Source organism: Aulostomus chinensis, chromosome 2, assembly GCF_037954235.1.
Source record: "Aulostomus chinensis isolate RoL2024-O1b breed Wild chromosome 2, RoL_Achi_v1.0, whole genome shotgun sequence".
Lineage (NCBI taxonomy): Eukaryota > Metazoa > Chordata > Actinopteri > Syngnathiformes > Aulostomidae > Aulostomus > Aulostomus chinensis.
In genome coordinates this window covers 30,883,927-30,911,426 of record NC_141321.1, presented here as the reverse complement: position 1 = coordinate 30,911,426, position 27,500 = coordinate 30,883,927, and the positions used below count along the sequence as shown (strand labels likewise).

Here is a 27,500-nt window from a genome sequence, read left to right as displayed (position 1 = left end):
AGTCATCATCAAAACACCAAATGAGTGAATGTCTTATCTAATATATATATATATATATATTTATATGTGTATATGTATTTATTTTGGGGGGGGGGTCTACATGAGTCCACAGACATGACGGGATAATCTCAAGTCATAGTCATTCAGAGAGGACCTGGGTCACACACAACCTGTAGGGAGACAGAACAACTCCTAAGTTGACTGTTTGCTTATAAAAGCCTGAATTTGTGACAGTGACATCATCGGGCCGCCATCAGCATGAATACAACTTCAAGACAGTGGCTGTGTTGTGATTTCTACTCGAGGTGTCATGAGTCATCCACTACATCGATGTATCGATTTCAATTCTTATGATCCAAACCCATCGCTCTGTGCTCGGCAAGTTGGCCTTCCGGACGACATATATCAAATATATTAAACGTTACTCATTCCGGGCTCCCCGCTGGTGAATGTCATCGCCACGCACCGGCAGCAGCGCGAATTTCAGAACAACAAAACGTAGCATGGCGAATGACAGAGGAGGAGCCGGCGAGCGAGAAATTATAAACCACAATTGCGGTCCGGTGTGAGGAAAGACTTTGACTTCTGCAAAGACGGAGCTGCTTTAAATAAGTCGCTTGCTGCTTGTGGGAAATTAAAAGCAGAAGTAGCAGGTAAACCTACTGTTGAAGTGTTGGTTGCACTCACTGTAATTCTATTGAATATTGAAAATGAGTGCAGGAAAGGTTAAAAACTTCCTGTTACTTCAACCTGAAGTGTTGGTTGCACTTTATTCAAATAAAACCTGAATGCATTTGCCATTAATAATTTTTTGTTGATATTCATAATTAATTTATGCCTGATTCCCATACAAAAAACAACAGGAATCTAGGAAACTTCACCTGCACTGTCCAGTATCCAAGTATTTATTACATAGTCACTGTGTAAGCTGCCCTGAGATGGCATCTGCTGGACCTTCGCAACCAGTTTTTATAAATACACTAAACAGCAGAAGTGTATGACACTGTGTGCCGTGGTGGGAAAACACAACGCTAAATTCTTGCCAACACCACCACCCACTGAGATCTCAGTAATAAACATCTATTAGAATAGTCACCTTCATTTCGTAGTGATGCTCCAATCTGTGAACCATTCATCTGAATTCATGATCATTTAAGCCCCTCCATTTGTAAGAAGGGACGTGGATTGGGATGGGCCCACTCAACCCTTCATGTAGCTTCTGCTGTTGTGGTCTGATTTCTGGCAGAAAAACACAGAGAGATGGCGAGGAAAGCTCTCAAGAAGAAAGCCCTCTCACCAGGACCCCCAGTGGTGCATCAGCCCAGACAAGGAGCCAAGAGGTAAAGAGAGGAAGCGTGCCAGGAAAGAGGAAGCTGCTTTTTGTCATGTCAGCATCACACAAGAGAGGATACGCTTGTTTAGAACGATTCTCCTCCTCCTTTCAGAAAGGTGAAGTACAACAAGGGCTACGCTTCTTTGAGTCAGCATGCGGAGGACACTTTGGTAGCACTGGAGTCAGACAGGTAAGGTAGCACTTGATATTCAGGTAATGGAGATATGGGATTACCTACATGATCAGTGAATCCAGTAGAGAAAACAACAGAGAAGTACACAAACAATTTTTCATCTGTGTATTTGCCACATATGATGCCTTTTTGACAATCTGCCAACATTTATGTTTTTTTCTAGGCACCTCATTTCAAAAGAATATATAAGGAAGAAAAACTAGAGCCTGAAACACACTGGTGACCTGTGGGATGCAATCTGTCAGGGGTGATGGGCACAGTTTTACCAGCCATGCTGGCTTCATTTGTTCTGGCTGCTCTGCAGCAGAAACAGTGCTGTTTCTGTGGAGATTCGGTCCTTTAAAATGCCTGGAGGAGCTTGCTGAGTGATAAGAAAGGGGAAAAAAGACCCGCTGCTAAATGTAGAGATGCGTTGCACAGTGATGATCTCACACGATGGACGTTGTCAGTGTGGCTGCTCCAGTTGGTCACAGTTCTGAATGCAAAGACCGTCGCGACTCTCCCGCTGCGCCTCACGGTGTGTTTCAGGCTTCACACTACTCGAATTATTTTTTTTTAATTCAAAGAGACGTAGCTATAAAATCAAATCACCTGTGCAGCTCATGAGGTGTGCCGGGATCAGACACCACAGTCCTGTCTCCTACGATCACCCTTTCAGAGGAGGAAGTAAAATGCAGGTTTCCAAATCGTCGCCTTAATAAAATGATCACCGAAGTCATTTATTCAAGTTTTTCAGAAAACACAAGAAACTGGAGACAAAACATCATCAGGAGTTGTTTTAGGCAACAGCAAAACAAAAGAAATATCAAAAAATGACTTCAGCAATTACTTTAAGAAATGTAAAAAAAAAAAAGAAGAAGTGTTTGTGTTTTTTATGTTCAAGAAAATACATTTGACACAATTGTTAGACCTAATGGCCACCCAGAGTTTGTTTTTGATGAGTTACTCTGAATGTTGTTCACAAGTCAACTCCACAGGGAACCTTCAAGCAACTATTCGGGTGTTTTCTCAGCTCTTGTGTCTGCAAACACAGTTGACCTGTTGTAGCTGTTAAATGAATGGCTGAACCTGTCCTACCTGTTGTTACAGCGATGAAGAGATCGATTTTGAGCAGTATTCCTCAGGATACTCCTCGGCTGAGGTGAGCTTCCCCGTGGCAGATTCTTCAGATGCCATCAGACCGCGCATATTCATCCTGGTTGTGTGTTTGCAGCTGCGTGTCAGCGCAGAAATCTAGGTTTCTTCAATCCAGGATTTATTTTTCCCTCTTCGTTTTGAAATATATCAACTTGTAGAACAGCGAACAGATCTTGTCTGTGTTTTCGTGCTTTCCCTGCGTATTGCAAGTGGGTGTTGTGTTGTGCTGTGTGTTGGAGAATGAGTGAACACGTGCCAAAAGTTTTTACACACACACACACACACACACACACACACAGAACCGCGAGCTAATTCATGGCCTCGGCTATGTTGAGTGATTAATGCTGCATTTTAGTGAAACTCAAATTCAGTCTGACCTGTTTCTCACTCCGGTGAATGAACTTTCTTACCTGGGTCCAGACCTTAGAAGCCATCAGTTCATCTGATGTCATGACGCACACAAAAAAAAGCGGTTTCTCTGTTGATATTCATCCATCCAATGACTCCACAGGAGATTCATGAGTTTTCAGGCTGTGCTGACACCCCAGTTATTTTTTCTCTTCTGCTACACTCTTCACGGGACATGGGTCTGTAGTAGTTGCTCGCGAAAAACCAAATCCACCACCCCCACAGGAGTTAGTCAGCATGGAGGCACTGTCAGACTGGAGATGGAAATGAGCTGTCATTTCTGTCTGATGTCACGGTATTTTCCTCCTATAGCGCTCTGTCTTCGTATTTCCAGGGGGGATTGTTAACATCTGTAATACCCAGTCAAGAGGACGCTGTATGGGCTAGCAGTCTTTGTTAGATGACTGTTGACATCAGTCGAATTCTGCTGAAATCAGTGCAGTTGTAATGTGCAGTCAGTGTTCTAGTTTGGTTCACCGCTGCACTCATAGTTAAGAACATGGCTTATAAAGGTGAAAACCATAAACGGAGGACGTGTGTGTTTTCTTAGTGACGTCTCTGTTTGCTCTCCAGGTCCATCCAGATTTAAGCAGGCAGCTGCTGCAGGATGGCTACCGTCTGGATGAGATCCCTGATGATGAGGATCTGGACCTGATCCCGCCCAAAGCCCTGGGCTCCTCAGTGTGCTGCTGCTCTGAGGGCACCTCCTGCTCCATGCAGTGATGCTGGTTCTGTGACTGTAACGTGACACTAACAAAGGCTCGGCACCAGTTTCTGCCCCTGACTTGCATCACTGGTGACTGAGGCCTTCTTTCTAAACTAGTGCCGCCGCTGCCTCCAGCCCTGAAGCCAAATCCCTGTTCGTGCAGGATTGCGTGCACAAAGATCGAATGAAAGCACAGATGGACAGCGAAACAAGCCTTATCCACTGTGACCCCAAAGCTTGGCCTATTTTTTTTTTATAGCATTTTCCCCCTTTTTCTAGAACTGTTATCTATGTCACCACTCTAAATGGTGTGGCAGAGCAACTCACTTTTCACTTGACCCTACGGAGAGCTGGTTACTGGACCGTCTTCTCTGGTGAGCAGGTCTGCAGTCCTCATGATGAGGTACAAGGACTCGCACTACATGCAGACGTGTGTTATGTTTTCATGTTCATGCTCTTTGGTGAATCTGCGGTCCCTGATTCTGAACTAACTGCTATTGAAGTAATAACACTTGACGTACCATCAGTGTTCTCTGACTGCTGTTAACAGTAACTGGTTGTTGTTTTTGTACCTGGGTCTGTCCTCCAGAACTGAAAATATGACATCCAACCAAGTACTAACTTAAATGAGACATTGGAGGATGACGAGACGTATAATTATCCGTTCATCTTGTGTTACTGTCTTTAAAAACCTGAAATGCGGAGTAGAAGAGAAGGCCAGAGCACTGTTACATACCAAAAGGGACTCATTCCCCCCACGGGCTGAAGATGCCCTCTCCCAAAACACAGCAAATGATACACTTTAGATCTCCCGTCATAGGAACCAAATCAGTTCCTTTAGTATTTCCACTAATAAACTGAAGACTTTCTCTGTATTGTAGATTAACTACGGAAACAAATAGCCTGTCGACCTTTGCCCTTGACGAAGGCTTGCAACCAGAAACGGGGAGCTTCAGCTCCGCCTTCTGTTTCTTGATCTAAAACAGTGATTAAATCTTCTAGAATTTCAACATTTTTGACTGGGGTGCGAGCCGTCTGAACCGTCTGTGAGAACTTGCTCTTTTGCTCTGGCACCCGGCAAAGATACATTTGAAAAAAAATGAAGAACGTCTTTTCACCTGAACAGAAACAAATAACCATCATGTAAAGAAACAAACAAAAACAAACAAACAAACAAAAAAAGCTGTTTTGGACTTAAAGCCAAATATACTGCACATTCCCAGTTTTTGTCTACATGTAGATGTTTATCATTTCATTTATTGATAAAAAATTGGCTTTTTTCATACATTCTGGCATGGATAGTATTAAATATACTGTTGCCAGTTTTTTTAGGTGCCTAGTTAAACCAGATGAGTCTGACATCTTGACCGCTTGGCTAAAAAAAATTTAGATGGAATTATTTGGGTCAGTATTTTATAACTTATCATTAAGTTTTGAATTTGACAACATCTCATATTTACTCAACTTTAAGCAGTGGGTTTGAACTTTCAAATAAAATTATACACAGAGAAAAAAAAACAAATGTTTAGCGATGACTAACGGAGTCAAGCAGCCAAAACAGGAGCGTTGATCGCAAAGCTGAGCCTGTCCCAGTATTCCGGCTTTCATACTCGTTCGAATACAAACCTGTCACTGAAAATAAAATTCCATATCCAGCCCTTGTGTGACACCACAGCCCAGCTGAATAATAAGACTTACCAACTTTGAAAGGTGTGACGTGAGTGGAGAAACCTTTCTTAGGATGGAGCTGAATCCAGTCACACTTCAGACTCCAAAGCAAGTTCATAAATAAGAAATTCAAGCTCTTTCTTGGGTAAAGTGGCAATTAAACGTGCGTTTGCGTGGATTTGGAATCAAACCCCGAATCAACTGTTCAGGATGTCGCTCTTCAGAAGTGGCTCACCGCACCGCAGGTGTGTGCGTGGGTGGTGGATTCGACCTTTTATTTATTTATTGGTGTGTTTGTTGGAGACTTTAAAAAGAATAATAACGTGTAAAATCATGAGGATTCGGAGCCCCGGGTATTTGGGTACCCTTGTTGCTTTTCTGACATAAAATCAGATTTACATACATCATTTTATACGATATGTGTTAGTATACATTTCTTGTTTTTATTATGTTGTTGTTTCCTACACAGGAGACACTCTGATGTACTGAAAATGTCAAATAGGTAATTAAGATACTTTAAAAAAAATTTTTTTTTTAAAATAGAATCAAAATATGTTTTCTTTACAGTCTGGGTCTCAGTTTGCAATGAACTGTCTGGTTCTTTGAAAACTGCATTCATGAAATGCAGAGAATTGGTCTCTTTCTCAGGAGATGTGTGCGAGTGCAACTGGAAAGTACTTTGCCTTTCACGTACATTTGTAAAATAAAATGTAAGGTTTTCGTTTTTTTGAAGTCAGGATGAATCTGTGGCTGCGGTCTACTTGCAGACCACATTCCTGTAGGTCATGTTGTGCTGTTGGTGGATGTGAGGACGTCGTTTAGGAGACCGCACAAAGACGTGGAACCCGAATGATTTCTGCTGGAATAAGTACTTCCTGGGGTCAAGTCACTGTCAAAGAGGATTTTGCCAGAACTTTGGCGGCGAAAACAGAAATGTTGGGTTTCATAAACACAGCGCAGTGCAGCATCTCCTCTTTCTCCCTAGTTTAGGAAGAACAGCTGATCCAAACAGTAGTCCTAACAGGACTCGTGTGATCCACATGCTTTTGGATGCAGCTCAGTTCCCTGTAGACCCACCAACCCCCACCCCCACCCCCCACTTGCGCTCTGCATGACGTTTGATGTACCTTAATGTTGCACTTAACACCAGTGGCCGGTAGCAAGTACACTTGACTCACCTGTACTATGCAACTATTGGGACAATCTGCTTGTTACACCACATGATTACAGTAAAGTGTTACTGAGTGCTTAATGCAATAAATGGTTATTTTATGATGGTAATCTTTTTTTTAACTGATTGCACTGTTTATTGGTTTACATTATTAAATAAAATCCAGTTATCTATACTGATACGCGTGACTCGCCGGGAATTCTTGAGCCTGTTTGTTTATGTAGATGTTTATTATTAGATTTACGTTACGAAACATGAATAGACGGTTACCAGTTTCTATGATATATTATTATATTTTAGCAAGTATTTTAACATGATTACTGTAGCAACATATATTGAACTTATCACAGCGAATTTCCTGCAACTTTAAGATGCTTTCTTGAAAACGGAAAGGTCGGATGCAGTTTTGGAAAAGTGTTCCAGGGATTTCTTGAGTGTGTTGAGTGTGAAGGGGTCTTATCTCATTGTTTCCATTGTAGCTGGAACCCAAAACTCTAATTGAAAACAAAATAAAACACACACCAACAGCAACTCCGAAACAACATCGCAGTAATGACGTGGTATCCTCACAAAAAGTAAAATGTGAAAATCACATGTTTAAATGTACAAATACAGTTCATTTACACTGCAGAACATGAAATAACCATCAAACTGATTAAGGAATCTGTTCCTAATGTGTATTTTGTAGATCATAAACATATTTTTTTAAATTTTCATCATATTAATCATTGAGAATCACGATTACTCATCGTGGTTGTGAACAGAGGGCGTCATTTTGGGGCAAAGCACATTACTTGCTTCTCCACCAGGAGGCAGTAAAGCGTCATGAATCTCGAAGTAAGTTCTTGTGACACCTTTAAAAACATCAGTATTTACAAAAAAAACCCCATAGCATAATATTTTTTTATTTGTCATATATTTTTTTTTACAGCATTTAGCTTTTTTTTAATGTCCATATTTTATTTATGTTGAAGCAGAATGACTTTGGTAAATCCAAAAAGCAGCTTGACCTTTTGACGTACACATTAACTCGATCCAATATATATATATATATATATATTTATACATATATATATATATATACATACATATATTTATACATATATATATATTTATATATATATATATATATACACATATACATTCCAATTCAAAGAAATGTGAACCATGCACACACACACTGTCTCTATCTCTCTGTCTAATTAAAAGCACCTTGCGTAGTCATGCGTCCCATGAATCATTCCTTTGTGACATATAATAAGAAAAAAAAATTAAAGAAGCCACTGCGAAAGAAATAAATCACAGGTTAAGCCACTTATTAAAAGAATGTGGAGAAACTGTGAGACTTGTTGCTGCGGCTGGGCGGGCCTAATGTGCGCCATGTGGGGGTGTCAATTGAAGGGGAGGAAAAAAAAAAAAAAAAACGACCAAAGGGAGTTACCTCAGCGTTCTCCCGAGATATGAGATCGGGCTATTTTTCAGTCGGTGCCCGCGTTTATGAGAGAAGAAAACAAGAATAATCGCTACGGAACTAAACGAGGGGAAGGCGAAAACAAAACAAAAAAACAAAAAAACAACAACAACAACAACAAAAACAGACGCAACCGTATCCGGAGAAGTCGCGTTGAAGAGAGCGTTTAGCGCCTTTTTTTTTTTTTTTTTTTTTTTTTTGTCCAGCTGACGGAACCGTTGGAGTCGCGGGTGTGCGCACAGTGTTTTTCTTCCTCCTCCCTCCTCCTCCTCCTCCTCCTCCTCCTGCTCCTCGTGCGTGCGTGTGTGTGCGTGTGTGTGCGTGCGCGCGCGTGCGTGCGTATGTGTGTGTTTACAAGTGTTTGAACGAGTGCCAGAAACGAGGGAAGAAGGAGGGATGGTGGACAACTCAGGCAGCAGTAAGGCACAAATGGTAAGTCGTAGGTTTCTACTTTGACGTCCTGTTGTGTGTGTGTGTGTGTGTGTGTGTTTTGTTTGTGTGTGTTTGTGTGTTTTTTTTCGTAGCAGTTACGAGCCTCGAATCGACACCCGACAAACGCAGTTACACCACTTTCCAGTCGCGGGTTAGCTTAATGTGAAAGGGCTAAGAAAAGTGGATAAAAGCTCATTTTGGAAGGTGCAACCGATTACTTCTCGTTTTACCGTTTCACCGTAGTATCGCACTACACGTTAATAACATTAGCTTGCTATTTTCGCTCTCTCTCTCGTCTTTTTTTTTTTTTTTTTAATTAAACTGTGTTAGCGAGGTTGTTAGCAAAGTGCGTTAAGGGTGTAACATTTCTGACAGTTTGGCTGATTTGTTTTCACGCGGGTTGCCGTGAGTGTTTACCAGAGGTCAGTTTACTCTTTTTTTTAATTTATTTTTTGTTGTTGTTGTTGCTCATTTTAATGTTTAAGTTTCTGCTTGCGGGCTGTTTGGAGGGATTTTTTTTTTTTAAAAATCTGCAACTTTAAGAGATGTATAATGTGTGGGTAAGCGTTTTTCCTGACCTTACGAACTGGTCCAAGCGAACTACCAACCCCTTGCTTTGATAAAGGAGTAAAAAAAAAGAAAGAAAGAAAAGGATTTCAAGAGTTAACACGGTTACTTTTTATGTTATTATATGTTGTTGTTGTTGTTGCTGCTGGTTTCTGTGGCTTTAGGTGAATTTGAGATATATGCAGATTAAAAGCCCCCAAATGTTTCATGTGTTCTTCGTCAGCCTTGCTACTCACCCTGTTCTTTTTAAGTTCTTCCATTCATGATTTTTTTTTTTTTTTTTTTTGCCTGAATTTCTTCATTTTTCGTATATGTTCCCTTGGGTTTGACTATGGACAGCAAAGCTAGGCGTTGTTTCAATGTGGGATCTGTACGGTTCATATTTCATTAAGAGGAATCAAAGGATTTTTCAGCTTTTGCTGCTGTAGTTGTCTGATTTGATCTTCAGGGTCAAAGACTAAACAAAGTGACATGAGTGCAAGTTTCAGTTAGAAGCCCCCCCCCCCCCTCTTTTGAGTCTGTGCATAGTAATTTATGCATATTTTGGGGGGATATGTGTTTTGCATTAGTCCCATTTCATCATCCATGAGAAATATGTAGTTTTGAATATGCAGTAGGAAATCCATGACTCTTTCTCTTCCACCCACAGCCCAGCATGTCTCAAGAGCCTGGTGTGGCCTTCCCTCAGAGCACCTCTACAGGGGGGATGAAGCTGGAGGCAGTAATGGAGCAGCTCCAGCGCCAGCAGCAAGCCCGACTAGAAATGGAGCGCAAAGAGAGGAAACTTCGAGAAGCCCACATCATGTATGCTCAGCAGGTCGCTGCTCAGCAGGCCATCCTAGCAGCTGCCCGGGCTTCTGGAGCCAGCTTTATGGGTAAAGGCCTGGCTGGAGGGGTTGCTGGTGGTGGGTTACCTCCCCGGGTGTCCAATCAGAGCAGTGTGGACTCAGAAAGAGAGGATGACGAGGACAGAGGTCGGGATTCTGGTGATGATGATGATGACAATGAGATGATGGACGGGGATGAGCGCAGCGATGAGGAGGAGGGAAGCGCCAGTGGTCTGGAGTTCCTCCGTAAGCAGACCCTTGCATTGCAGCAGAGCGCCTCCCGCATCCCAGCTCGTCCATTTGGCAGTTACAGTGCCTCTGCACCACAGAGGGCTGCATCTCCACCTATCAGAGTGAAGCAGGAGCCCGACGAGGGCCTGTCACCTGCAGGGCCTCACTCCGCCACCTCCCCAAACGGACAGGCAGACTGGGGCTTTGACGATCACTTCAGACAGGTCGGTTCTCAGCCTCAGCCCTTGAAATGTTTCTTTGTTACGTTCAAGTTGAAACAAGTTACCTACCATATAAAAAAAAAAAAAAAAAAAGCAAAACTGATTATGCTAGAATGATATTTGGATGCTATCTTTGAATTTTCTCTTCTGCAAGTCTTCTTTCAGTCTTTAATTTCTTCTATCTATGCTTAAAAGTTGTGAGTTGCATAATAAAACCATGACTGCTCCTAAGTACTTAAGAAGAAGGGCTTTTCACTGTTTATCACTCTGCTGTTGAGTGTTTGATTCCTCAGTTCGTCCCTTCATTTGTGTGCTACGGTCCAGGCTTAAGGTTCCCGTGTTCTTTTTTGAGACACCAGGGTGCAGGACACTGTACTCGGTCTGTAAACATTGAGTACGCAAATAGGCTTAGCTTAAATTCTTTTGCAGTATTCTCTGAAATGCCTCACAACCGCACAAACAAAATACCATGTGAAGACACAGGAGTATCCTCAGGAGACGGTCACAGACCAAACATGGCTGTGCACATAGGAGAGATGTTGGTCGTCTCTGCATCAATTACAGGCCCTTTGGTCTCTCAAATGAAGTTCGCACAGATGTTCTTACAGGTGTACCCGTTTGTTGGGTCACCTACAAATTAAGAGAAAAAGCCTCTTAGGTGATGTTGGCTTGGAGTCCCAAAAAAATACAAAGCACATTGTTATACAGCGCCGTGACTATGCACTTGACGTAAGAGGCACGATGATGCCTCTTTTGATAAGCGCTGACATTGTGTAAAGTAAGGCTTTAACTTTGGCTCAAAGCTCTCCAGCAGTATCTTTGTCAGACACTTCAAATGTCTGTACAGGGTTGACCGACAATTGGCTTTTGTGGCTAAAAATCCTCTTAAGTGAGTCCTGGCAATGGGCCAGGCTGGGGCGCAGTGGGTTCACGCTCACTAGTGCTCTCCCTCTACGCTCATCATGTATGTGTCTCTCGCTTGTTCTCTCTCCCTCTTGGCACTTGACTCCAGCTCTCGTTTGGCTCTGATCCTTATAGTGGAGTCAGGCAGGGCAAGGTTGCTGCTGTGAGGCTGTGGGTGGTTGGCCGGGTCAGTATGAGAATTTTGGGGTGGTGGGAAGGTTGGCTGTTGTACACAGACAGTAGCAGCGTTTAACCCACTCCCCACCCCACCCACCTCAGGAGTTTCGGCTCCGTGCCAAGTGCACTTTCCCTTCAAGATAAATATTGCCTCAGCACAATGTTACAGAACATTGGAATGCCAACTCGGAGCCAAGCAGAGCTACATGCGGTTTAGCGTCACAGCTCGGGGAATAGCAGGTTAGGGAGAGCTCTGTAGCCTGTGGTTGATATTAAAAAGCTTTGGTGCGCAAGAGTAACGTCAGAGGACCTATCTGAGCTTGAAATGTGGGCGGAAGGTGGTGGACTATCATGTTTCTGGCTTTTATTACTGTCTATTTAAAGGCAGATGTCATGAATGGTGTTTCACTAGATCACATTTCCAAATTTAGCTCGGGAGTGTGGACATTTAGTAATGACTTGCAGCAGGCCTGCAGGACAGAGATGCTGAGGGAATTTGTCATGTTGGAGGAAGAGCAGGCCGGCTTATTTGAAAGTGTAATATCACCTTGTGCACTCTGTGTGAAACACAGTGTCACAATAATGTTATGGCCACTTATTTTCTCTGTAGATGACAAAGACGAGCAGTAGTAGGTGGACTTAATTTGTGTGTGTGTTTCAGAACAGAAGATCATAAGTCGCAGCTGACTGGTGCCCTACCCGTGGTCCAATATCATTTATTGGTAGAGGCGGGCTGAGCCTGGGGGTGGGGGAGGCGTTATGGGACGAGAATTGGTCTGGCTTTTTTTTTTTTTTTGTTTCCTCTCTTTTATCTTTCCTGTCATTATGTCAGCTCTGCAGTATTTAATGACGGCTCATCTCTTCAGGCAGTTTCAGGTTGCACTACTGTAGGGGGAGGGCGACAGTGGAGGCAGGGGAACTTTTTTTGATGTCATTGTCTTTGAGAGGCCAGAGACGCACTCGGCAAATGCCGCAAATACCAACCCCCTGTTTTAATGGGGAAGGCACATTTATTATTTCCTAAAAGCAGTAACAGAGATGGTATGTGTAGTTCAGACAAACACATCCTACATCTTAGGTTGCCTGTCACACTATTGAGAGTTTAATTTTAAATGCACCCAGTTTTCCCATTTTTGGGGTTGGGAAATCTATTTTTGCCTTCTTTCCCTTTTGTGTCCCCAACTGCACATTGCCAGTTAACCATATCAAGCTGTCCTGGTCATTGCTCCAACCCTTCTGCCGGTGTGTGAGTACCACAGTCAACTGCATCCCTCTTCCCCTCTTCCGTCAGATGTGGAGTCCTGAGGCACATTTTTCACCTCATGGCAGGAGCTTTACCAGGATGATGAAGTGCATTGGAGGATCACGCGAACACCCCCGAACAGGAGCCCTAGCTGACCACAGGACGTGCTAGCATAGCTAGCTAGAGTTGACCAGAACCCTCATTTGGCTTCTCAACCATTGACGCAGTCCTTGTCAGTCAGTCTATAGTCCTTTAGCAAAATAATCTCACAAGACATGCCGTTTTTCTCACTGACAACCACTTGAGATGTCCATCTTGTACTCCTGTGTGTTATGAGAGTATATCGGTTGTGAAGGCTTGTACGGGTCAGATGGGGGAGGACAGACATGGGTAGCTGGTGTTTTTGTGTCAGTGATGTATGTCTAGTGACCTCAGCCCTGTCCTAAACGGCAGAGTAAATAATTGTCAAACAAGGGGATGGACAAAGGCGTTGCACGGAGAGGGCGCTGGGGTGGGCAGCAGGCCAGCCTCAGCACTTTGGCCTCTACCGCAGTGGGACAGAGGCTGCATGACCCCGGTAATCTCCCCACCCCCCCATCCCTTGTGCTTACACACACGTCCATAGACCCTTTTGCTCCTTGTGGTAATCCCTCTGTGATTAATAGAGTTTTAATCATGCCTGTGGAATAGAGATTGTGTTGTACTTCCAACAGTAGTGGTGATGACACGTCATGCTGTATGTAGTGTGCTACAGGTGGCGGATGTTTGTAGTCTTTGTTTCTGGAGAGCACAAAATGGAGGCAGTGACATGTCTCCATTTGCATTGCCGCGCTCACAGAGGTAGAGCGATGACAAAGCAACTAAACAGATAAAGATAATTACACTTCATATCACAGGGCTGAATATCAGTAAGTACTTGCCGGTTGCTGGTATCAAGTTGGCATTTTTTACCATGTTGTGATTGTAAGGTGGATAATAATGACCCTATGTAGTTATATTCCCCTAAATCAACGTGCCACATGAACTAGCAAGGACAGGAATATAGAAAAAAATATCAATTGCAAAGTATTTTGTTATATGTGTTGGTAAATACATACATGAAGTGTGATAATATTGACTGTGGATTTTTCTTGGACATCTTGATTGATAACTACTCATTTGAGGCCCAAATAATTCATGATTGGTAGTATTTATGTTATTCAAGTGTAAATTACCAGCATAGGTTACAAATAGATACTTTCATGGATTTCCAGGATTTGTTGTTGGTTTTTCGAGTCAAAACAAAAGACAAAATTGATTTTTATCTGGGGATGCAGCAAAGCAGATATATCAGGTGGAAAAATCATTTCAGACGAAGTAAATCAGTGCAACACTTGTACCCATTTGTCTGTGGACCGGAGATGAAGATCTCCTCTACAAATAGAGAGAGAGAGAGAGAGAGACACACACATAATCAAAGAAGATTGGTTGCCAACAATAGCAGGCGTATGACTGAAGTCCTGATAACTGGACGTCTGTTGCTGCTCAGCCCTGCCATCATTTGCCACTCATGAGCCCAGCATCTGCTGCTCAGGCACTGAGGCTCGGCTGTTGAGCCAGCGCTGTTGCATAATTTAGCTGTCGCCCCAGCAACACATCAGCCAGGAAGTGGGGAGCTGCACAGCTGCAGCTCTGAGATCGATAAAGATTGTGTGTGAGCTTTTAGAGGTAGGAATGTTTGGCCTCATTCATGGTTCATTTATGGTAAGTGAGGAAGCCATTGTATTTAACAGATCGACTTAAGTTTTCATTTTGACTAGGGAATTTGGAACAACTGGTGCATCAATCCATCGCTGCAGTGTTGTTGGAAAGGCTGCTAAATGTGTAACAAAACATACTCTCATATAGCAATGTCTCTTTCTAGTGTTACAGGGGAGCCAGGAGGCCTCTCTACCCGCTGTGCATGCTGTATACATGCCAGCCTGAGCTGGTTTTCTGTAATGTTACATTGGTCTCTCGTGTCATAACTGAGAGTGGATACGTATGTGGTGTGCTTCATCGCCACACTGCATGTCCACTTGTACTGATGCAATGAGGCAGGAAATACAGTCTGGCCCCTGCAAAACGCCTGGAAATGGAGGTCATTCACATGTTAAATGATTTGGAAGTTGTAGATTCCTTAAAATATTTTACTGTTCAGAACAAAAAGTAACAGTCAGATATGCCAAAACTGTAATGTCTCTATATTTAGCTTTGAAATAATTGAAATGTCAACTCTTAACTGTTAACTTCAGCTGCGGACAACATTGCAAGTACTCCAAGATAAAATAAAACCTCAGTGGAAATGTGGTACATTTTGAGGAATTGAAAATATGTTACAGTTCTTTTGTTTGGCTCTGGAGGAAGGCTCAGTAAAATACTAAGCGCCATGGGGAAAAAAACCTATTGTTAATAAATCATGACGTACACGACACTTAAATGTCAGTCACGCTTCCGTTCCAGTCAAGAAATGAAAAATTGTGTTAAATATTAAATTTAAGGACTGACGAAGAGACTAACATTTTTCAAGATAATACTGTGTATCAGATATAGATGATATTTTGATCATGTTTCTGAAGCCTAAGTTTTTTTCTACAGTTTAATTAAGGATACCACACTGATGGCGTTCTGTTGTCTATAATTTTAACTTTGCACGACCTCTATTAGATTATCTTGTATTTCACATTCAAATGTGTCAACGCTCTTTCGTTCGGTTTCGTTCTGGTGCCATTGAAGTTCCTCATGAGGGACTTTGTCGTGTAGATACAACAAAATTATGAAAACAAAATTTTATAACTAATGGCATTTGTGATGAAGATGCTGAAGAGTAAATGATTAACATCATTTCCAATTTTGCCCCCTCAGCTTCTGCACTGCCCGGTCGATGGATTAGGCTGGCTCAATATGTGTTGTGGCTGGAATTTTAATTGTCTTACGTTGGCTGACCTACTGGATCAACCCCTTAATCAAACTATTTACATCTTGGTGTGCACGTTCGCAAATATTCAGGTTTTCCCCTCAATGGAAGCACTCCCTTTTAACTTAAATTCCATGCTTTCTCTCAAAATGTTTCTCGTCTTGGGAGTTTAGCTTTTTTTTTTTTTTTTTTTTAATCAACAAGTTAAGGTTGGGTGTCTACACGTTAAGTTCCACGGTGCTTTTCACTGGGATTTTTATGTTGAACCTTGCTTTATTCATTTGTGTCAGACTTCAGCTGGATGGAAACGACTGAGCTTTCTGCTCTGGATTGTCTTTTTAATGTCAATTTTCTGATGGATGTTGCTCTCTGCTTAATGTTGCCTGTCTGTTGTTATGGCTACGGTTGTATTTGTGTCAGGATGGAGACAAATACAAGCTTGCAACTGCACAATGAGTGGTGTGTAGTTCTATTTTGCACTTTCCTGTTAATTTGACGTGTAGGTTTTATTTGAACATTTATCGTAATTTTTAATTTTCCGTATTTGATATTGCATTAGTGGTTAAAAGTAAAAAAAAAAAGGGCGGGTGGGAGGTCAAAATATTTATCCACATGTGTAATTTAACCTTTTAATTTCCTAAGGTGAAAAGATAATGATGATTGCCATATTTTTTATGGCGTAATCTCACCCAAAAAGTTGCAGTTTTTCAAACAGATTCAAAACATTGGATGAACTTGTTTACAGTGTCACAGGAGTCAGGTTTCCTTCAACGTGTTTTGATGCACGTCCAAAGTATTGCATTAGAAAAACTTGATGGAATCGGAGGAATTCGTAGGTAAATTCCGTGATGTATTTACTTCAGCTTGAGTGCATTCTTACATTTTCAAAAAGGATAGTTTTTTGAAAGGGAGATGAGAAAACCCTAATTTGAAAGACAGAGCGAATCTTTTTCTCGTGCGACTGACCAGTTGTTTGTGTTATTGTCGTCATCTCAGGCATTCCCAAACTTTCATCTCTGGACATTATGCAACATGTCCAATACTGGCTGGTACCTAGGAAGATTTTCAACTTGTCCACCAGAATATTTTCCCCCAAGATCAGTTCAATTTTGTAAATAGGGAGAATGCTCTACCTTTTTTGAGTAGTGGTCATGTGTTCTTGCCCAAGTGACAGTAATTTGCTCAAGGTTTTAACAATTATCTATGATTTTTTGTATGTCAGCGTGGATTCCGTACATCTGTAAAATGACCTGGAGGATTCCTTGTGGGTTTTTACATTTTTCACACGCAAATGGCACTTTAACATTTATCTGAATGAGTGTGTAGGGTTTAATTGTGCTGGCAAAGACCACGCTTCATTTTGTGCTGACCTGTTCTTAACAGCTAAGTGTGGAAGATCCCTCCCTCCCCTCCACCCAGAAATAGAGGTATTGAATTTAGTAGGGAGATGAAGGGGGAGGAGATGCTGTGGAAGGAGGAGAGGGGTTAGTGGTCTGGCTCAACACAGTACACTGCCCCACCCAGAGGAAACATTCCAGACGGAATTAAAGAGTTAACTCTTCAAACAGTGAACATTCCCACTGGGGGCTCCCAACAAGAGACAGGAGGTTTGATGGGGGGTGGGTGGGTGCATGTCTGTGTTGTACTCAGCTCCTGATTGGTGATCTTTCAATTCATTTCATGGTGTCGCAGGGGCTGTAAAAGAAAAGAAGCCAAAAGGCCTGAATGGGAGGAGCAGAGTGGGAGGGCCTGCTGGTGTAGTCGGAGAAACTTTTTTCTTTATTTGTCTGAGTCCCAAAGGACACATCTGCTGCTGGCAGGAGGGAGGACACTGCTCATGGTGTGTCCGGTCCCCTCAGCTCTGACACACGACAGCCTGGTCACATAAACTACCTCTGTAAAGTGTCTCGTCTGCCATGATCCACACACAAGGCTACTGGATTTAATTTATGTCAAGTTTTTTTATTCACTCTCCTGACTGACGTACACTGATTGCTTCACTGTTAACGCTGACACAAACATCTTAGAGCGAAGGGGTCATAAACCAAATCTGTATCCAATGAAGCTCTTGACATTCATTGCAGGTTACAGCGATTCTTTTAGTTTTTTGTTGTTGTTTTTTTTTAAAGAATTTATGAATAAATTTAGTTTTACTTACGTACGTTCACATAGATGTTGAAAACACAAAATGTGTGGGATATCGGTGTGATTTTTTAATTTATTTTTTTTTAATGATAATGACAATAATTAGCACGGGATCATACGCAGCAGTTATGATTAGATCATAGTTGGACGGTTTCTATTTCTCATGTCCATACCTACAATAGTAAGAGACACATGCCTTTGTGCTTTCAGCGCTTATATGCTTCCTTTCTTTTCATTGTGTTCGTGAAAAGTCATACCACTCAACCGATGTGTTCTCCTATTCATATCACCATCTGTATCTTCTCACTCATATACTAGAAATGTATAATGAGGGGTTTCTAGGTTCAAGCCTTTTAATATTTGTTATTTACCAATACCAGTTCTGGTACATATATCATTTTGAGTCAAGCAAATATCTAATACAACACCTGCTGCAACTAAAATGTTTTTTTAGGGACATTTTTTAACATGAAAAAAGTCAGTGAATTTTCCTCTTTTCAGTGGCAAGGCCAAATTTTTATATATATATTTTTTTCACATTCATTTGAATTCTCTTTGGGAACAGAATACTTGCATAGTCTGCCTGCTGTAAAGGTGAGTGGCTCTGATGAAAGAACTTTTATTGACTTCATTTTAGCTGGTGTCGGTTTTAAACTGCAGCCAGGTCCTTTTTATGAAAGGAGATCTTCTTGTTTTTCTCAGCTGGCCCATTTCACTTGACTTTGCTTTACAAATGTACCTGTTGAGACAACAAGGACTTCTTGCCTTTGTATGAAAAGTGTGCCCCTGCAACGTCATGCAAATGTCTTTTTGTTTGACCCCTCATGCGCATCGTCACTGAGGGCCACACAGCTCTCAATTGAATTAAATGGAAAGACAAAAAAAGTTCACACATTTATGCAGAAATGTTGGATGTCCATTAGCTGTCACTCTTTTTCTTTCTTTTTTTTTTTTTCTCAAATTGACCCTGGAGGATTAATTTCCTTGCTTCTAATGGAAACTGAGCTACTGATCCCTGCTGTAATTTGATCAGTTGGTAGTAAAACCGCATGTCCCCCTCCCCACGCCATTGCTGATTCTATTCGTCCTTTACTGCCACTCCCACTCAACATATCTCAACACCTGCTCTTTAATGAAAGCAAACAGAAACTGGTATAGCCAAATGAAACAGACTTCCAGCAACGCCTTGACAGCTGCAGGGAAATAGAACCAAGGTCATATCAGTTTGTTGAGCGAAGTCTCCTTGGGTATTATAAAGGCTGACTTCATATTGTGATACACATGGATTGTAGACGTACTGTTCATGTTTTATGTTGTAGTGACCTTTCGCACAGTATGTGAGGTCTTTTTGTCCTTTAACCATGTATGATCTCTTATTCACTGGGTGTTTAATGTGTTTGTCTGTCATGGAGTTGCTCGCCACATGATTGATTCTCTGCCAACCGTATTGTTTTTGTGAATTTAAGGGTTTCTGATGATCCACTTCGATTGTAAAAAGGTTAAGGTTAAGTTGGAGGGGACCTCCTGTGACTTTTTAATGTGTTTCAAATAATATGTAATGTAACAGTATTGGATTTTCTCATTAAATATGGTTAAATTTCCAAATAGAGATGTATAAAAGTAATACCTGTTAGCAGATCATCCAGGCTTTTGACTGGTAAGGATCCTTTAAACAGTGAATTTAACAAGTCTGCTCTGGTGGAGACCTGGAATTGAAATATGGCGCTGGACATTAATTGGACTCATAGTTGGTCCATGTGAAAACTCTGAGTCAGGCAAGTTTTGACATATTGTTGTTGCTGGTCATATTTTCCTTTGAACAAACTCCACAGGTGAGAATCAAGGATGGCTTCTCGAGGCACCTCCCTGTGTTGGTGGTACTATGTTTTTGCAGGTGTAGAAATGCTCCATGGCATTGGTTTTCTGTGCTGGTTGTGATACTACACGCCATATCAGACACGAATGGTAATTGCATGGTAACTGATTATCTAACCATGTTCAAAAGCACCCAGCGGTTCTAGCCAAGCAGCTCAGTGCGTGGCTACATTGTCAGTTTACAGTGTGATAGTAAGAGGTAGCTCACTACATGTGTGCATTTGTAAAATCAGTCAGTCCGAGTCCTTATAAAGCGCACATTTTTACACTCAAATGGAAACTTTCTTCAAAGTAAACAAATGTGTAATTCAACAAAGCCCAATTTTTGTTTTTCAGTAAGAATCTCTGAAATATTAAATGTTTAAAAAATAGGCAAATGATCTGATCAAATAAGAAGATTATAACTCTGAGCCAAAATCCACCAACACTGAGGTCTTGATACACCAAGCAGTAAAGGATTGATGGACATTGGAAAATTCCCACTGCAGTTTTATTACCAAGCGTTACATTATTAACTTTTAGCAATTTGGAGAAAAGGTGTTCAGATAGATTATGTGTGCGTGTGACATTTTTCAAAGACATTTTAAGCCGCCGTGATGGTAGGAAGTTTGGAGCCTTAAGCTGTATGACAGACCAGAGGTTGGCAATTAGCAAAGTAATTAAGCTGTGTTTGTTCAGTCTTTACAAAAGGTTGGCTGTATTGCACAAGCTGAAGGGAGGAAATGAGATTTTACCCATTTCCCAAAATCTTACCACTTCCCGGTAATGCTGGGAGACAAGACAGTGGTTTTTTTTTTTCTTGTGCAACATGAACTTATTAAATGGTTCTAGTGTTTTAGTGGAGCGACTTTAGCAGCTTTTGTTCCCATAATACAACAGTTTACATTAAATTTAAATACTACAAATGAAATTTCATTCCTGTCATTGATAAGTTGAACGATTCTAGTTTGTCCAAGCCAGAAACTTATCAAACAATAAACCTGATGAAAATCGAGGTGAGAGCAATATGATATCACGTCATAAAAAGTAATTTGACTGAGCAGATCCGTGATATACCAACAATCCTTTGCAACCAGCCAGCGATGTGGAATGGAGGTGAAGAGTGAGAGTTCAGAGAGTTGTCTCCTGTTAGGGATTTTCCTGGCTGGCTTGTGCTACTGCTTTGGTCGAGCTCCAGGCTAGTGTCAGGGGCCTGTAGGTGCTAACTGGGCCACTGTGTCAAGGCCCTTGGGTAAACACTGCAGCTGACTGGGACCTGGCTCACAGCCATGCAGAGTAAAGGGAGGTGAAAGAGGTGCCGTGGCTTTCCTTTCACTATAGCCTGACTGCTTTTTTCAGTCTGCAGTCATTGCACTGCGTGCCAAAACCCCATGTTTGTAGTAGCATGTGGCCAGGTTGTTTGTTTGCCAAGTCCTCAAACACAAGCTGAGGGTAATCATGTGCTTGTAAGGGAGCACTAGATCAGAGGAGGAAGGAAGAAAAAAAGAAAAACCTTCCTGGCTGCTGCCCAGGAAATGTCACATTACACTAAAAGCAACTTGTCCTCAGATCAGCTTCCAACATTTACATTCTTCATTCAAGACTCTTGCAAAGCTGTTCCCTCTTTGGAGTAGGTTATCGCAAGAAGCCAACAAGGAGCACTGCCAGGGCTGCAGGACACCAGTCCTAAATGTTAAGCTCCAGAATACAAAGCCTCATGTCAAAAACTAGCAAGTTCTGTCTGGAATATAGAGTTTAATTCACACCATTTATTGGACAATAGGCATGTTGATCTTATGGAACTTAGAGACATTTTCATTATTGACGATGATGTGACTGCAGTGTAAAGAAATAAAACAAGCTAAAGAAACTGATGAATCATATTTTGATGAGTGTAGTCACTAATCAGATTTAAATTCCCACTGCGGTCCCATGTCATAATGTATCTGGGTTGTTTTTTTTTTTTTTTTTTTCAACAAACATGACAGTGTTTGAGATCTGCACTTCGTCTCTGTCTCGAAATTATTCATGCATCTTTATACAGCACAATAAAACATTTCAGAGTTTGGAATAAAAGGGTGAAATTTCTGATCCGTCTACATGAACGTCAGCAACACACAAATGGTTAGAGCAGCCTTATAAATTAAATGTAAGGACCTGAGCACTTTCAGATGACAACCCCCCCCCCCCACACACACACACACACACACACAATCTGGCAGTTACTTAAGGCTTATCTGGTTAATCGACAATCGCATGTGAATAGTACTATGGACCATGTCACCTGCAGTCAATAAATTCAAAAGCCATGTTAGTAAATCATTAAAGAGTGGCTCAGAAAATTGAATTATTAACAGCGGGAACTACATTGAATGTAGGTTTTAAGAAGAACTAGATACTGTAGCATGAAAAGGTTATAAGGAGTTTTTTTTGTATTCAGCGTGATGGGAAGTATGGTAATGAAATTTTTCTTCGTGCTTTATTATTTTACAGCAAGAATATAATCCCCATGAACATGTTTTCAATATGCAGGTGTTGAACCAAGCAGGCACTGCCTGCTTCTCCATGTCTGAAACTGACATAACGTGTTCTCGATCACAAGCTTCCGGTTTTACCAACATCAGCATATTAACGGGTTCAGTAATGATAGTGGCAGAAATGGGATGCCCCAGCCCCCAGCAGAGCCAGCTTTGATTAGCCAGCCATCTGGTCACACAAAGACATCTCAGGTTTTCCAGCCACGAATAAATGTGATTAGAAAACCTGGGGAAGCTTTCAGCAAAGAGAAGATGTGTGGTCGGATTGTTAATTTAAAAATGGCTGCAACAAGGGATGTCCTGATCTAGCCATTGAAGGCTCCTGCATCTGAGTTTTGAATTAAAAAAAAGAAAAATTGCTTGTAAATGCAATGTCTGCGCTTGAAAATATATTGCCGTCATAAAAAGCAACTTTAGGCTAAAGCTGGAGATCCGCCGAACCTAACAGCTGTGGATCTTGATGCATCAGATCAAACAGACAGTGACGTGATTGTGATGTTCTGAAGCGTTGGGCGGTGCTTTACTTTGGTTTTAATATTTTCAACAAGGCAGCTGAGTCCCTTATTCATTGGGTTTAAACAATAATGGCTTATAAAATAGCTGCATTCGATAGGACTGGATTAGATTACATTTGAATTAGTTTCAGTGATTATAAAGTATATTCTGTGTAAACAGTCAATCCGTCTCTGGAAATGCCGCCCTCCTGCTATTGTATTACACACTGTACAGTCTATTTGCTCTCTTATCTACATTATACACCCCACTGCAGCTACAATGCAATTTTCCCATAAGCATTATTACAGTTTAATCTAATCTGATCATACAACGCTGAACTTCAGGGATATCTTTTTATTGCCTCTACTGCAGTGCGGAGAAGTATAAAACAAGCTTTTAAGTGCATTCTGTATCTTGAAGCTGTCAACAATGTACATATCTAGCTTGACTAAGCATAGTGATTTGCCTGCCAAATGTCATCTCTCCTTAAACTACTTTATGCAGAAAGGAGGCTTACAGCGTATAATCTAATCAGTGTGTGTAATCTTTGTTAGCCAAGTGTTTTCTGTTTGGCCCTGATCCCAGCTGGAATCCTTTTAATATTAATTTGTACAATATCTTTAAAAAAAAAAAAAAATCCCATCTTGATGTATTTGTGACAGTTAATAATGTGGGCATTTCACTTATAAGTGAATTTTTTTTATAATATATCTTGGTCCCACTTTGACATCTTCTTAAAGATGTAGCAAAACTTTCACACCAATGAAAATAAAATGTGTCTTGGTTTGTTTCTTTTTACCAATCATATGGCCTGGTATTTATTTATTTTTTCCCCCCCAGAATGTTTGGTTTGTCTGCGGTCTTTTGGAGCATCCAGTAGAGATGTCGTTGCTTGTCGGCCCCTGGAGATGAGCTCCAGATGCGTGACGGGCTGCACCATCCCAGATCGGGTCTCTGGGGGGTACTGGCCTGTCAGAGGTGGAATGCCCCTGCACACTTAACACTAGCTGAGAGGAAACAGATACCTCTGCCTCTGAAGAGAGAAATCGCCCCTATCGATTAGACTCTACAGAAAGCTGTGAATAGCGCTTATGGTTTTAACATTTGATACTCTAGATTCAAAGAGTCATAACACCAGCTCTTCTGATCGAGGACGCCATGAGAATAACAAGATTGGATTTAGCGCCGCCCCCCAATACTTTTTTAAACTGACGACATAGGCCAGACAAAGAGGTCATTTACCCGTCTGACTGCAGGCTTTGTGACCTCTGTCATTTCATATGTAACTAGATGTGATGTGTCCTCATAGCGGTGAAGGTTTTTGTTTTTTCTTTTTTGCTGATTGTGAATGTATCAAGTTCCCAGTGCTGTCAGTGTAATGAGAATGTATATAAAGGCCTATCAGGTCTGTGTGATGTCTCCAGCTGCCATTAGCATGGGGGTGAAGTGGAGCTGCTTGCTCTTTGAAAGATGTGTGATATGTGAGGTATTTTTCGCCAAAGCTTTTACCCCAGAAGAAGCTGCTAATAGCTGTGTTTACCTGAATACAGTAGCTCCTTGATCTCAATGCTATTTGTTAAAAGAATCACCTCGTATGTGCTTGACACTTCCCAGGGCAAAACTAATAGCTTCAAAAAATTAAATTATACACAAGCCGACACCAAGGGGGTCCATGCAAGTCATACAAGTCTGTAGTTTACTTGGAAAATCTCTGTCTCTGAGGCCTCGTTTCTGATTTGCCTGGAACACTACAGCAAGGAGTTAACTCTTAGAGTACTGTACTCGGTGGCACAGATGTGATTTACAAAAATGTTTGTGCTGCCTGTGAAAGGGTCTTTGAACCAATGAGTGTGAACTTCTGGCCACACCAGCCTATAAACGTTGCATTTGTGTGAGGCAGCGAAAGGGGCCAGCTAGTGTAATGGGGGATGGGGCCTCTGCCTGTGGAATGCGGTGTCTTGGTGAAAGGACTGGAACTGAACAAATGCAGTCAGTTTATTTGGCAAACCAGACTTGCTGGTCACCAACAGAAATGTTTATCTAGGAACTCAATATGCAAATCCACCCCTTCCTCTCAGACATAGGCCTTTCTTGTTGAGTAAGCTGCCAGTTTACTTCATTGGAACAGCTTGTAACATACACCTTTCCTAGGTGGGGGCCACCTCATGTAGTGGTTTCCCGGGCATATGGAGGGTGAGAAAGGAGTCAGGATATGGACGTTCTGTCGTGCTGGCCTCTTCAGTCCCACTATTTCTGTCATTTTTTGTGTGTATAACAGCCTCCAACACAATAAAGATCTTTTTTAGGAGAGATGATGTTAATTTCAGTCACAGAGTTTAGTCCTCCCTCTCTCAGTGAAACCCTTGGTTTTTTTTTTTGAGTAATCATACTCAACAATGATAAAGACTTGATTTTCAATTAGGTAGAACAAATAGATAATAGACATAAACTGGTCCTTTCTAGTGTAACCTGGCTCTTAAAGTGTGGTGTCTTAGGGGCAGAGTGTTTTATCAGTGTATTTTTGGACTCTGTATACATCGATCTGCCTGCCTATTTTCATTTTGTCTCTCTGTCTCTGACCCCCTCTCTTTCTCCTATTCCTCTTTCTCTTTTTCTGCTTTGTAATTGGAGTGATTAATGGAGGGAGGGGTGGTCTTGCCTGGAGGCCTGTTTTTCAGTGGCCTGCTTAGAGGTGCCGCACTGCTGAGGCCAGGGCAGGTAGAAACACGTTCTGCCCCTGGACGATTAGCCTCTTGTCCCGCCACTTTGTCTATTCCCCCAAAAGCCAAAAATCTCTTTTTAAGCTACAAACCTGATTGGACATCAAGGGGCACACGTTCTCCTGTTTCTTGTTCTCTGCTGTTGGCCTGCACTCGTGTGATATGTGACTTTTTTATGCTTCATAGTATTTCTTAATGAGAGTAAATAATCTGTAGTGGACCTGGTTGTAAGTATGAATGCTACCATATGTTCCAGAGTGGCTGTAGGATTTACTTGCCTGTTGTCGCACATGGAATCACGATTAGCCAGAGCCTTTGTTGACTGTTGCGTATGGCCGTCTCACAGAGATCCTTTACAGTAGTTAGCAGATAAAGAACGCCATCCGCTCAGCCCCTCTCCCCTTGTGCACCCGCCCCTCTCCCATCAGCCATTACCCCTCCCCACACCAAGAGGCACTATAAATGATTCCTGGTCTCCCACAGAGGGATCAAGGCCTCAATTATTTAATTTGGATTAGAGATTGCTGCCCCCCATTATGCTTGTTTTCACGTTCATGCTGAGAGGAAGCAGATTCGCTTTCTTTGAGAGCATAAAGGCAGATGGAATTAGACTGAAGGCATCTTGTTCTCCAGTAGAAGAGGACGTTTACTGTACATGCAATGTGTTTCAGCACAGTTCCAGTCACAAATTCTGGCACAATGCCACATAATGGTTTCTAAATCAGATCATTATATGACAATTTTTTTAAAACACATGCATCTTTGGGATTTATGGTCTTTTAATTTTATCTACTAAAAGCAATTGCTTTAAATTCTAAGAAAGCATAGTGTGTGTGTACACACACACACACACACACACATATATATATATATAAAATATATATTTGGCTTCTTTTCTTTCATGACTATTGTTGGCTGTGATTCAGATTTCTCCTGGAGGCCTTGATTTCTATTAAATTACTGCTGCTGTGTCTGTTGAAAAGATTTCCCCTCCTGAATTGTTTTGACAGTGAGTAATTTGGCTAAAAAAGATCTGGGAATGAGATGTTAAGAGTACCTGTGGGATCAGAGGGGCTCCCTTGTTATTTTGAGATCCACTTACTGCTGCACAGGAATGTTGGTGAATTTCACTGAAGTCACCCTCTCTTCTGTTAGGCGTCCAGTGACAGCATCGTGACAATTTGTCACCCTTGATTCACCATGCTAGAGGGATTTTGCTTGAATGTTTACATATTTTTTTTCTTCAACAAGAAAAGGTGTCTCTGTTGACACTTTATTTTTGTCATTGGTAACTAATTTGGTGAGGGTTTTCTGTGGAAACCTTCACTTCATTTGTCAAATGGCCTGTTCCAAAAGCAGGTCCACTCAGCAGGGACCGGAATCCTCCATAAATGCTGTCATTCTGTTTATCACTACCTCGAAACTGCTGTGCAGTTTCACGCTTGTCACTGTTATATCAATTAATTTATTTCAGTTTTTTGGAAAGCCGCTGTGTCAGTATGAATGTTGGGGGAGAAAAAAGTTGGGATGTCCTGTTATTTGTGAAGGGTTTAGGTCACCCTGAGAGTCGTGATCCTGCCCTCATCTCAGTTTTCCCTGCATGGCAGTATATGACTGAGGATGATGAGTATCGATGTGTGTTGTGAGATTGCGTCCGGAGGGGGCTTGGGACCTCCCTGTGTTTGCACATCCAGGGCTATTGATTTGGGCCTCCTGTTCAATGGCTTTGGCCCAGGGGACTTGGTCTGCAAATGTGTGTAGCTGTGTGGAGCCATGACAGTAGCTCAGAGTGGGAAGACAGGGGTTTAGGGATTGGCTATAATATGGCAGAGGCATGAGCCTGTCTTTATTAGGCCTTGTTTGGTCTGCCTGGATCACTGGCCCTGTTCTCAGGCCCACTCCCATGTTTTAGATAAACCAATCTGTCACTTGTTCTCTTTGCCATCCCACTAGTTAGCTAGTCATCCACTCAGTTATCTATATTATGAGAATGACCTACTTCACTTATTCCAGTGCTGTCTGCACTGTGCAGTCTGCTGCTGACCAGTTGAAATGCAAGTGTGGAAATGTATTCTATCCAGTTTTTCCCTCCACATTTATAGTCTTCAAATAATATCCAAAGTGAC

The 27,500-nt window shown here is 41.7% G+C and overlaps 2 protein-coding genes across 4 annotated transcripts in view; both read left to right on the top strand.

Moving 5' to 3' along the window:
• Positions 1-6,742, top strand: part of fam219b (family with sequence similarity 219 member B) — an 8,143-nt gene extending 1,401 nt beyond the window's left edge. Inside the window, exons 3-6 of the mRNA XM_086189758.1 lie at positions 1,247-1,340; positions 1,446-1,523; positions 2,616-2,667; positions 3,645-6,742. Of these exons, the coding sequence (XP_086045884.1) occupies positions 1,247-1,340; positions 1,446-1,523; positions 2,616-2,667; positions 3,645-3,794 (374 nt within the window). The 3' untranslated portion in view covers positions 3,795-6,742. The remainder of the gene's footprint in view (positions 1-1,246; positions 1,341-1,445; positions 1,524-2,615; positions 2,668-3,644) is intronic.
• A 1,309-nt stretch (positions 6,743-8,051) lies between these two features.
• Positions 8,052-27,500, top strand: part of LOC147269723 (AT-rich interactive domain-containing protein 3B) — a 52,351-nt gene continuing 32,902 nt past the window's right edge. The window contains exons 1-2 of one of the 3 annotated variants that reach the window (XM_086189734.1): positions 8,052-8,519; positions 9,736-10,368. In XM_086189734.1, coding sequence (XP_086045860.1) covers positions 8,484-8,519; positions 9,736-10,368 — 669 coding nt within the window. In that variant the 5' untranslated portion in view covers positions 8,052-8,483. Of the gene's footprint in view, positions 8,520-8,557; positions 8,724-8,760; positions 8,942-9,735; positions 10,369-27,500 lie in introns of those variants that run through there. The other 2 variants (XM_086189741.1, XM_086189750.1) reach the window with 2 other exon arrangements.